At 36.7% G+C, this 12,500-nt stretch overlaps 3 protein-coding genes across 4 annotated transcripts in view; 2 read left to right on the top strand and 1 right to left on the bottom strand.

The window, feature by feature from the left end:
- The window catches only part of LOC125045255 (telomerase RNA component interacting RNase-like), a 14,877-nt gene extending 10,353 nt beyond the window's left edge, over positions 1 to 4,524 (top strand). Inside the window, exons 2-3 of one of the 2 annotated variants that reach the window (XM_047642445.1) lie at positions 236 to 313; positions 1,235 to 4,524. In XM_047642445.1, the coding sequence (XP_047498401.1) occupies positions 236 to 313; positions 1,235 to 1,342 (186 nt within the window). In that variant the 3' untranslated portion in view covers positions 1,343 to 4,524. Of the gene's footprint in view, positions 1 to 235; positions 314 to 1,231 lie in introns of both variants that reach the window. The other variant, XM_047642444.1, reaches the window with a different exon arrangement.
- A 233-nt stretch (positions 4,525 to 4,757) lies between these two features.
- LOC125045254 (kinetochore protein Spc24-like) lies at positions 4,758 to 11,195 on the bottom strand. The gene is made up of 6 exons (XM_047642443.1): positions 11,146 to 11,195; positions 9,904 to 10,106; positions 9,029 to 9,144; positions 8,796 to 8,923; positions 8,597 to 8,673; positions 4,758 to 5,078 (listed from the first exon to the last, which is right to left on the bottom strand). Exons 2-6 carry the CDS (start codon positions 10,094 to 10,096, stop codon positions 4,957 to 4,959), a joined length of 636 nt encoding a protein of 211 aa, XP_047498399.1. The 5' UTR covers positions 10,097 to 10,106; positions 11,146 to 11,195; the 3' UTR covers positions 4,758 to 4,956.
- Positions 11,196 to 11,598: 403 nt separating this feature from the next.
- The window catches only part of LOC125045435 (mitotic spindle assembly checkpoint protein MAD1-like), an 11,385-nt gene continuing 10,483 nt past the window's right edge, over positions 11,599 to 12,500 (top strand). The window contains exon 1 of the mRNA XM_047642681.1: positions 11,599 to 11,908. Within this exon, the coding sequence (XP_047498637.1) occupies positions 11,683 to 11,908 (226 nt within the window). The 5' untranslated portion in view covers positions 11,599 to 11,682. The remainder of the gene's footprint in view (positions 11,909 to 12,500) is intronic.

The following is a 12,500-nucleotide window of genomic DNA, read 5'->3' as shown; positions in this document are numbered from 1 at the left end:
CAGGAGCAGACCTACTTCTATTAATATTTCTTTTAAGGTTATGCTTAGGTACGTGCAAGGCCACTGTGCATTGAGTGTTGCCATGGCCACATTTGGTTCTCACACAGAGTGGCAGTGGGATTGGCGAGACGGGCGGCGTTTCCTGCGGAGGATAAAGTCAAGGTCCCCCTGGACTGGTGAGTCATATGGGGCAAGATGGACCTAGTCTAATGGAGGTGAGCTTGTCTCTTCGCAGGTGGGCAAGCGACGGGGCGGGAGAATCCTGGCCACTGGGATGGTCAAGAAGCAGCGGAAGGAGGCAGAAAGTGAAAAGGTGAGGATTGATGAATGAAGAGACAGACAGAAATAGGAAAGTTAGATGAAATATATATATATATATATATATATATATATATAAATTCCTGTTATTAATGGATGTTTATCTTTGCCACACCTGATTGGCATGAAACAAACAGAAATCTATATTGAAAATAATGTATATGAAAGAGGAACAATCATATATGTTTAGATGAGGCTTGTCCACACTTAAACAAATCAGACATTTGTCTGAGAAAACTAGTCAGGCTTAGATTTCCAGTAATTAGGAGGGGATGGACTCTTGATTCATTACCACATCAGAATTGACAGTATCATGTAAAGAAATTCCTCTAATATCCTTTTAACTCATTCACACTCAGTGATGTCCTATCATGGCATGAAAGAAAATTCACTGATGTTGGATGACACCTAATCAGAACATTTATGGTGCCTGGATGGTGCCATGGGAGCCTGGCTGTGAACTGTATAGTAGCCCAGATGTGGATTGGTGTGCATTAATGTACTTAATTAAATAATGCCTTGCCAAACTTTCCCTGAAATTTTACCAGCTGTGAATGGGTTAACTGATCATTATAATTGTGTTTAAGGCACACATACATGATAGGGATAAATTGAAATGAATAGTTGGGTAAATTGTTTAGATGTTTATACATATTAGAGTCTAGTAGAGGTTATAGTATGAAGTGGAGAAACTTTTCATTATTGCTAGCAGTTTATCAAGGTTCACTAGAAGATGCTAAAGAATAAACAAAGGCATATGACTAGAAGTTTGGCATAGGTAAATTATAAAGATAAGATGATATTAAGTCATGTTTTAAATTGGTAGACAAATTATTAGAAAGTGTTATTAAGACTTGTATAGAACTCTTACCTGTATGAACCATTTACTAACTGTTGTCATTATTTTTTTTAGCAGCCTGATGGTGGTAAGACTGACGCTTGGTCTCAGTATATGAATGAAGTTCGGAAATACAAGGAACAGTCGTGTGAAGAAGAAGGAAAAAGACGACCATTAGTGAAATGATTGGTGTCCAAACTTAATTTAGTCTGTATTTAAGATGTAATATAGTTTGATGGTCAATCATGTTTTGATATACTCTAGCTTGTATGATTCTGACAGCATGACAGTTTGGAAGAATCAGCTGTGGCTAAAGAGGAAAAAAGACCAAATACAAAGGATTTATGAATATATAATCAAACCTTCTCATCTTATGGGTCAGATGCTCAAGCAAAGGGAGTAAGTTGATAGCATTTAGAAATTTAATAGTTTTCTGGTTGTCTTTTAGAGTACTAGTGAGAGATGTTGTTGTCTATATGTCTCTTGGTACTATTTTTTAGCATCTAGACTCTTTTGACTTTGTAAACTGAGAATTATGTTACTTTTGAAGATTTGGAATACCTCTGTCTTTTTCAACTTTCATCCATTACACTATACAGTTTGCCCTTCTAATGTAAATCAAAGATTTACCAACATTCTGTAGATAGTAACATACTTATGCATCAGCTTTTAATATTAGAATGGAACCAAGGTTGAGAAAATATTAATTTCAATCCCAACACACATTAAACAGCAAAACTAATCTTTAGCAGTTGATTGATTACTAGTCTCACATTTCATTTTAGAGTGACTGAAAAAAGAAAGTCATAGGTGTCACTCCAAGGTTTGATGTGCAAGAAAGTGACATAGCAGTTGTTTTTAAGGTTTGATGTGTGTTTGTCCTTACTGTACTTACTTTCGAAGTGACATTTCTCGAAGCTATTTATTATAAGTGGTGATTACATGCAAATGTAGTTGTATTAGTCTTTCCCAAATGAGTGGATGCCTTCCATAGATTCCTGGCACTTTTTCTTCCATTGCATCATCATATCCTGTAGCACAATTCGTTCAGGTTTTTATGTTTGTATGTAGGTTGGTAAAGGCACTTAAGAAATATGTTTGCTTTTGGAAAATTCTTAGAGAGAGCCACATTTGAGATAGGCATTGATAGATACCTTTTTCTTTCTTCCCCCCCCTCCCCTACTTTATATAAATAAAATTTTGTATGTATTTAGTTGCATCTGTGCAGTCTAGACCAGGGTATCAAGTTCAGTTTTGAGTTTTTTTTTTTATTCTTTGCTTATATTTTATTCATTGGATAATTGAGCCAAATAAAAAGGATTCTCATTGTTACAACATGGCCATGACTATAAATGTATTTTTGATTTTGTGTAAATATTCAAAGCCTATTTTTTAGACACCATGTCTAAGAAATGAAAATATATCCAAAAAGAAAATATCAATAAGGGTAAATCAAGGAATTTGAAAATACAGTAGTTATATTTCTATTAAGTTCTTAATTACTAATAATTGTGATCATGTAAATTTTAAAATACTTACATAATGAGATTTCTGTTATCCTCGGGAAAGTGAATAATATTGAGAATGAATTCTTGGAACAAAAAAAAAAAAAGATTAATCAGTTTTATGAGAAATGAAATGAATGTTGTTTTTCATTGCCAGCATTTAAGAGCTTTCTGTATTTTTTTTTTTTTTGCAATATTTATTTTCCAAGAGCGTTACATTCTTTGAGTAACTGGTTATTGCTCTTTCTTAAAGACAGTAACCCTTTTGTCTTTTACTTTCAAGTGTATGTGATATTTACATATCAGCATTTAATTTTCATTGATATGATGGTTGATTCATATTCTTTTGATGATTGTATTTGTAGTCCATATCATTAATAACAATATTATTCAGAACTGATATTCTTATTATGTATTTTTACTTTTATTTTTTTTTCATTATCATTATTGAAGCAGTAAAATGAACACAAAATCTTAAGTTATTAGGCCTGCATGGACTGGAAATTAAAATATCCTTGGGAATTTTATTTTTGAAGCTTAAAGTAAGAAGCTTAGTTGTTCCCATTCAAAGAATCAAAGTAAACTGGATGTCTGTATGTTTAATGAAAATGAAGACTTGTACAGTGTGCACAATACATATCCATTCTTTAGTACTGGGGAATAACCATGAGGATATATAAGATAAGATTATTGTGCCAACTTATCTGTACAGCATTTGTTTATGTGTAAGATCAATGGAAAAGGGATCTTGAAATTTGCTTTCAGTGAGTTCCAATGCCTGACAAATGTATTGTGATATAGGCTTATATACTTCTGAACAGCTAATACATTTATTGTGTTGTATATACTTTGTTACTTTTTTTAAAAATATGGGGATAATTATCTCAAACCTTGCTTTGAAATAGAAAAGCAGAGTCAGGAAGAATGTGTATTCATTACAGGTTAAAACTGACAACTTATTGGTGGTGCAAGGCAGAGAACAGTGATTTTTATTGTTATCAAGGCCTTTAGAATATAGAAAAGATAAATACCATAGTGGAAATGTTCCAGTACAACATTAGAAATTTGAAAATATTGGAAAACGTTGATCATTGGGACATTGTAATTTCCCCTTGTCCCCATTATATTGGAGTGTGTAGAAAAACCATATACATAAACACACCTACATACACATACATGCATACATGCATACATATATACACATACATGTACATTCATACATTGTATATTATATATAAAACATACATATACACATTATATATATATATTCTAATGAACAGGTATGCTTTGAACCTATTTCCTGTACAAGTTTTTCATCATGAACATGAGTTAAATTCATTAGATATTCTCCATTATCTATTTTTATTAATAAAAATGATTAGGAATTGGTTCTTTTGTGTAGATATAAAGGGATACTTACAGTATATCAAGTAGGATTTAAAAATCATGTAAATAAAGGTTCATGTATTTTATGAATTTCAAAATTATTGTTCATGACAGGAAAGAGATGTATTACCTTTTTCAGGAAATATTTATGAAAATGTAAATTTTTCTTTAGGTTATGTAATAGAATAGACTAAGTACTTTCAAGTCTTTGACAACAGTTTTACCAAATAAAAAATCATGACTTTCTATTAAAATGACCCCAAAATGGGAATTAGATTGTGATATTGCTGTATTCCCTTTATTTGCAACTTCTTCGGCAAATTTTACATTTTATATCTTGTGATGTTAATTATTAGTGAGCACATCTACAATTAGCCTCTGTGTATTTTTTTTTTTTTCTTTGGTTCTTGTGAAGATGTGGCATGGTTCTGTGACTCAAAAAATTTAATATTGTTTCATATTAAAGAAAGAATACAAGTAGTGTTTCATTCTTTTCCTACTTAGTATAGCTATTTGTAATGTGATGAGAAGTTATATGAGAAATGGGATGAAGTATTAGTAGTATAAAAAGAAAAAATATAGGAATTGTAAAATATACATATTTATTTGCACTATAATTTTATTATCTTGTTCTCATGAGAATATATATTTTGTAAAGATTTTTTTTTCATGTTTTGCAGGATAAATTGTGAAAATACAATTTATATGAAGACATTTAATAATTTTTATTTTTGAAAACTATTAGTACATAAGACAGATTGAAAGAAAAAACTTAATCAAATGTTTAAATTGGAAAGTGAAGGCAACACAAACTAAACCATAAAAAAAAAAGTAATTGAAAGATTTGGAAGATTTTCTGAAACTCTCATAAAATATTTAAAGAGTATCATCCTCATACACTGTATATCTTCAAATAAAATCACTATCAGCAGCAATCTGTTGCCACAGGAAATTTGTGATGAAGAATTGGGAGTGTGATGATGTGTCGAGCTTGAAAGGGGTGATGTCCCTCTTCTCTGGTCGGAGAATGACTGAAGCCAGAGAGTTAAGGAAATTGTTTACTCTGCAACTGAATCTTTCCCCTATAAGTAATCTTTAAATGAAAATGTATCTTAAACAAACACACACATATGCAAATGTGAGCAAACACTGCACATCTACAATATACACAGAGAGCAAGCCTGCAAGCTTATGAACACAACCTGAAAATAACTGTTGTATGGTTAATAGTTACAAAGCAAATTAAATGTGATAGACATCAAAGATTATATAGCACTACAAAAAGGTGGTGTAGTGAAGAGGGTAAAGGTGAGGGTTAGTTGATGATTACCTGTACTACACATATACGGTATAGCAGTTCAGGATAGTTGAAAATGGCAGAGGGGTGAGGGTAGAAAGGGTGGGTAAATGGGCTAAGGTTGGGATTAAAGGGTGATTTAACTAAAATTGCTAAGGAAGAAGTGTGGGTTTCTGCAAGGATGTCCATAGGGTGAGGGTACAAGGGAAGGGGGTTGTGACAATCAGACATGTATCCAGGGGGAAGTAAAATAGATGGGAAGGGGGGGGGGGGGATGTGTTGGGAGGAAAGGGTGTAGGGGGAACACGAGTATGAGGAGGATGGATGTAGACAGTTACTTTGAGTGTACAAGGAATGGGAGTAGAGTGATTGGATGATGGATACAATGTAGGTATGTTATCTTGGGTCATGATTAGATAGTTTTGAATGTCTTCCAGAGTTTCTGAGAAACAAAAATTTCTTATGAGACAGACAGAGGGAGAGGCTAATGTAGGAGAGGATGGGGTAAAAAGTTTAGCTTGTCTCGTGCAATGAGTTGAGCAAGGAGGAAGAGGGTTAGGTGCTGGGGAAGTAGAATGTCTGTAATTGGAATGTCTGTAATAGGAAAGGGGGCAGAGTGAAGGACAGGTAGTAAGAGAAAAACCTTTCTCTGCGTGCTTGTAAGCAGGGCATTGAGTTACCACAATTGGCAGTTTGATTGAGCATGACCAAATTGGGTGCATAGAGGGCAATGGGTTGTGGAGTGGCACTGTTTGGCAGGGTAGCCTAGATGCTAGAAATTCTGACACTGACAGGGGTAAGATTGATATGGTTGGACAGGGAGGCACTCTCCTCCAACATAAACATCAAGGGGAATGTCATGTCTACAGAAAGTAATCTTGGCAATATTGGTGAAGGACTTATGCCAGCTTTGGGGGGGGGGGGGGGTGATGTAGCATTGTACTGATACTACGTCACGGTCCGCAAGGCAGGCAAGTAGGTCTTCTCCACAATCTGAGCAATCCCTGTTGTAGATAGGGCAGTTTGTCAGGGAGATGGAGACAGTTCTGGTACAAGTATTGAGGAAGGGATGAAGCTGGGCATGAATGGGTTTGCCAGTGAAGTCAGTTAGGGTTGATAATGCTTTAGCTTGGGTTTTGGATGTAACTGTGACAAGGTGGGAATGATCGGGGCAGCTGAGGAAGAAAAATTTGCCTGCTTGTTTTTAGATACATTGTTGGAAGAGGAGTGTTGTCAGAGTAAAGGGGCTGTAGAAGGGATCATGAAAAATCGATCCCATTTGGCTGGGCTAAACTGAGTATTCAGAAGTTTGTACAGGTGGGGTTAACAGAAGGATGGAGATGTGTGGAAGAGGGAGTAGCGTTGAGAGGTGGACAGTGAGGTTACAGTGTATTAATAAGGGAGGAGGGGGTATTAGATGGAGAAAGCTTTGGGGGTGGAGGAGATGAAGTAGAGGATGTTGGAAAAGGAGCAATGTTTTCTGGAGGTTGAGTAATGACCTGGGTGGATGGTTTGCCCCTCAGGGTCCCCTTGAGGGGTAAGGGCTAGATAACTAAATGGGAATACTGTGCCCATTGCTTCCCAAGGCCATTCACAACTGGCAAAGTCATTCTTTTAGTCCTTTCAACATGGCTCTCACACCTTAGGAAGTGGATAGTATAAGGGGCTGGAGAAGAAAGGGTCCCAGTCTCCGTCTTCTAAGCTCCCCATGACAACAACAGGCATGGGATTGGGGGGGATTGGTTAATGGTCAAAACAAATAAATGTAAATAAATAAATCAAAGGTCATGCAGTACTATGGAAAAGCATTGTGGTTAAGAGGGTAAAAATGAGTTGGGGCAATTAGATTAGTAGATGCCAGGGAAATGGTAGAGATTGGAGTATCTGGATTAGAATGGCAAAAGAATTTGACAGTAAGAGAGAGGGGGTACAGATAGGATGGTATGGGGCAGGGAAGAGAAGACGGGAGGACAGCATTGGAATAGGTAGTGAGAGAAAACCCTCATTGGCATGCTTTCTCTCTGGCCTTGTGTAGAGTGAGGCCAACTTTGGATCTGAGATCTGCTATGTCAGACTTGAACTTGTAGGTAGGGCAGCTCCTACAATAAACATTATGGGAGCCATCACAACTGGCACATGTGCATGATTATGCAGAGTAATTTGAAATGTCATGACTAAGTTAGCAGCAGGCTGTGGAGCAACAGTGTTTCACAGGGTAGCCAGAATGGCAACATTTGACATTAATGCAGGAGCGGCTTATATGGCAGGTAAGGCAGGACCCTGCCAATTTAAACTTCTATGGGCTCTGGGAGGAATAGGGTAGCACAGTAGCGAGGCAGGCAAGCAGGTCGTTTTTATAGTCTTACCAATCCTTGTTGTATACAGGCCAGGAATAGGTTTGTCAGTGAATCAGTCAGGGTAGATAATGCACAAATTTGGGACTCGGATGTAACTGTTACAAGGCAAGAACAGCTGCGGATGAAAATTTTGCTCACTTGTTTTTTGAGATATTGTTGGAAGAGGAAGGTACTGTAAGAGAGGAAGGTGTAGAAAATGAAGAATACAGTGCAGGAGGAGGAAACGGCATGGAGGATGTTGGGAGAAAGGAAAGGATGTATTCTGAAGGTTGAGTAATGGCCTGTATGTATAATGGAATGGATCAAGATAACAGTATACATGAAGGAGGGGGTAGCAGTAGCAATGGGCAGAGTTGTGATCAAAAGAGAGACGGATTGGAAAACCAAAGAAGTCAATTTTGGATGAAGGGACAAGTCTCGATCCCCTTGATAAGGGTACAAAATCTTTATCATTGGCAATGGTGAGCCTGAAATACTTGGGTAAGGGAAACAGTTTAGCCCTCAGGGTCCCCATAATGGATAAAGGCTAGATGATTAACCAGGAAAATACTGTGCCCATGGCTCCCTGGGGCCATTTATGACTGGCACAAAGCCAACCTTTCAACCATTCACCATGACCCTTCCCTCTTTGGAAGTGGACAGAAGAAGGGGTTGGAGAAGAGAAAGAAAAGGAGAGGGATAGAAGAAAAGACCATGCAAAATTAGTCATACCAAGGGTGAAGGCCCAAGGCAGGGAAGATCCCCAACATTGGGCCTCATCCCTCATCTCCAGAAACACACATAGGATAAGGGGGAATTCTCATACTAACAAAAATAATTTTGACATTCAACTATAAGTAATATCTATATACATATCTATATATACATAGATACAAATGCCAAGATTAAAGGATACATCCTTTGACTACATTTTCTGGAGCGGTGTAGTCCCATTTTAGGTGAGAAATCTGTGTGAACGTGGTAACGTCGGCCCTGAAATACAAAAACTGAGATTAGTAAACCAGACAGAATAGAAAAGGATTTTCTTTTTATACACCAAAAAAGTCAATCATTACTGGAAAACTGGCACAAATGTTGAATGAATATTTACTAACTTGATTTTGGGTACGACAGCTGTGGTATGTTTACTGGAGGATTTGGCCCTTTGCTCCAAGGAGTGTTCCAGCTGTTCTGTGTGGCTTATGCTTCCAGCCAGTGATTTGACTTCTTCTTCGATTTCCTCCTGAAAGATGTTTGCACATGCTAATAATATGCATGTAAGCCATTAATTACCAACAACACAATAAACATTCCAAACAGCAAATATAACCTATTGGCAAGCACATACCATTCTTCTCCTGGCCTGGGCAATTTGGGAAACCACCTGACTTGCTCCTGGACCTAAAGTTTCAGAACGGAGTTCATCAAGGGCATCTGATTCTGCTTCCTCAACTTGCAGTAGGTCTGTCAAATCACAAATAATTAACCTGTGAAAGTGTCTTTGCTGAACCACATTTCAGAGGGTGCAGATCAGGACCTACTATACTGCTGCTTTAATATGGTATCATTACCGTCTCCTGCATTTTATTATAGTCTTCAAATATACCAGACAACTGGGGTTAAGTAGCTTTTATGTCCATTTCAATCCACTACACCTTTTAATAAATCAGATCGTATACAAGAGACTTATCTCCTTTTAAAGTATTAAGGCATGGACTACTATGGTGGTAAATAAAGTAAAAAGAATGAAAGTATTGAGAAAATTATTATGAAGAGGATTTAACATTAATCATCATTGTCCTTAAGATGTACACTGTGAGATTAGTTTATTAATTGTCTTTATACATAGACTGCTCTACACATACAAAATCACCAATGAGTCAAATACTAATACTATCTATCTCCCCTATTTGCCCCTTTTCTTGATTTTTGGAAACATTTTCTTTTATCTTGTGTTGCTGTCAGTAATGTCAATAACATTATAATAATTAAAATGTTATATACAATAACAATAACATAGCACTAGTAAAGATAGCATCTTTCCCAACCTGTAGAGCCATCTATGTGCAGAAACACTTCATAAAAATACTTCAATGAGCACTATACATTCCTAGCAACACGGGCCTAAGGCTACATTAATTACCAAGTCTGTGTAACCTAAACTATCTATTGAAACTAAAACAGAAAAAATTTACACCTCGTTTTTAGAGGCTTTACCCATACCTCTGATGGTCTCTTTCAGAGTTAGCCTCGAGTGTTCGCAGGCAGCCAGAGAACTGACCAAGGTGTCTTTGGAAGTGTTTATGGCAGCGTTGACTCTGTTGTTTGCAAACACAGAGATAGCCTGGCTGGTCATCTCCTCCAGGCCTGCAATGTCCCTCTCCATCATGCTCTCTCCGCCCTTTCCGTTGCCCATCTTGCAAAATCCTGGAAGAAATGTGAACAAGTTGAAGTTATCCTGATATGATTTTCCAAATAATAAAAAAGCATATGAAATGAGCTGCATACCCAATTGAAACAGTATAGGAAGCAATACTTGAGTCTATGAATGCAACTGAGACACTAGATGAAGGGAATCACACAAATTGTACATCCTTCTAGCTTTTAACTAATACAGTCTAATTACCAATATATCAGTACTAATGACTAGTAAACAAAAAACACAGCTATAATAAAGAATTTAGCTTACAAAACTTAGCAGTGATTATACAAACTTGCAGTTAGTATCACAAACTTTAGTTGACAACTACTGGCACTAAATTGTTTAAAACAAGAGTTGGAACCCTAATAGGATCAAAGAGGCTCAACACATTACCCAATAGTCAACAGGAACACCCAATATATGTACAGTTTACTCTAGTTTCCTCTTTGCTCATCAGTTACCTGTAAGCTACATCTTGTGAAAGAGTCATTGGCCATTGCCAGAGCACCAAGAGGCATGAGATCACTGACAGACGGGAGGGTGTGACTAAACATTTACTTTGTCCTAATCAAAAAACGATAAACTGCATAATATTACTTAAATCAAAGTGACTATATTCATGAAACAAAGTACTAAATTCAGTTTAAAGCTACCATGATTTTTTTTTTCCGTAGCCATCATTTTGTCCATATAAACAATAATTTTCATAAACATAAACAATGCCTATAACAAGGGTCATTGATAACTGGGCTTTCCTATGTAAACAGGAGATGGTAATTTCCTCCAACATCGGATAAAATGCCATGACGACTGATCATTTCTCTTGGAATATGACCAGAGAGAATTAAAGCCCAACTTGGCCTTATATTCGTCTCGTTTTGAAATGACATTTGCATAATTCACTATCAATATGCAATTCGACATTCGGTAGCTGTAGAAACACTCTTTTCATATATAACAGATCCGTTTTACACTCTATTGAGAGAAAAAATACCTAAACTTGTACAATACAAACACAAAAATACAGAAAAACAGAAAAATACCTGATACAAACTCCGCAGAAGAAAGTCTCGACCTTTTGACTTGTGTTTGAAATTCGCTTCTCGCTGCGTCGACTCCTTTAGAACATTTTTCGTATTTTTTTTATTACTCTTTTTTCCAACTTTATTTTATCCTTATCTTCTTACTGATGATATATGTTTAAGGTAATCAGATGGTATAACTGATCGAATTCAAGTGAGAAAGAAAATAAGTTTCTTTGAGTTTGCTTATTATTTAGACGCAAGACAGTAGAATGGATTCAAACTTCGGTGAAGCGGATCTAACAGATGCAATCAGTCGTAATTGTTAGAAACTCACACGACAAAATACATGAATTAAAAGTAAAATAATATTAAGTGTAGGTCCAAATCCTAAAAAAAATGAGCCTACAAAAACAAATACAGACAAATACCCTCAACCACCCGAGGCGCGCCGGAGTACAACCGCCCCACGAACACAAACAAACGGGAAAGCCGAGGCACGGACGTCGCTTCTCCTCTTCATCCCCTGAATAAGTGCAATAAGACAAATTTAACAAAATGGATGGGTCTCCGGAGCCAACGGTGATAGCGAGGACCTTAAAGGATTTTAACCAGTTTATCTCCAGTGGCAAAAAGAGCGGAGACTCGACCGTGGGGAGAGACTCGCGGCTGAGACTCAACTTCTCTGAGGCTTTTAGTGATTCCTCGAGTCTTCTTGAGGACGACTCGAGGATCAGCGTGGGAAGGTCAAGAAAGCGGCAGATCGATGAAATGACAGGATTAGGTATGAAGTATGGGTTATTAGGCTGGATAATTCTGTACCAGCCTGGCCTGCTCATTGTTTGTATGTTTTGGGAAGACAGTTTGGTAATTACCAGGAGTTAGACCACACCAGATAAAGTCGTAGTATCTGTGCATTGTAGTTTGGCAAATACAAGTGAGATTCCACCTAACAGGGATGGTGATAATTTTGATCTTGCAAGAACATATGTGGTGCATTTTTGCTGTCCTGATGGGAGGCATATTGCTCAATGCAGGTACTCTGTGATGTTCAATTATGTCATTAACCTGCACATGCACATTTTGATTTCTGAATCAATGTCTTAAATTCAATTCCATTTTGTAACCCTGTGCTTTAGAAATATTAAACTAAATTTTTTAACTAAAGCTTGATGTGAAGGATTTTTGAATTAACACTGTTTTGGCAAATCTTAAGGGAAGGCCTTTGCCAGCTATCTTGATAAAGGTAGTTATGGTAATACTTCTTATTAGGGCATATAGTATACCAAATGTGATGTTGGGAAAAAATGAGATAAAAGGTAATAGGTAATTTTTCACAATACCTTTGCATAACCAGATGTGATGATTTTGGTATT

Source organism: Penaeus chinensis, chromosome 37, assembly GCF_019202785.1.
Source record: "Penaeus chinensis breed Huanghai No. 1 chromosome 37, ASM1920278v2, whole genome shotgun sequence".
Lineage (NCBI taxonomy): Eukaryota > Metazoa > Arthropoda > Malacostraca > Decapoda > Penaeidae > Penaeus > Penaeus chinensis.
The sequence above is the reverse complement of the archived record's forward strand: the minus strand, read 5'-3'. Positions and strand labels throughout refer to the sequence as shown.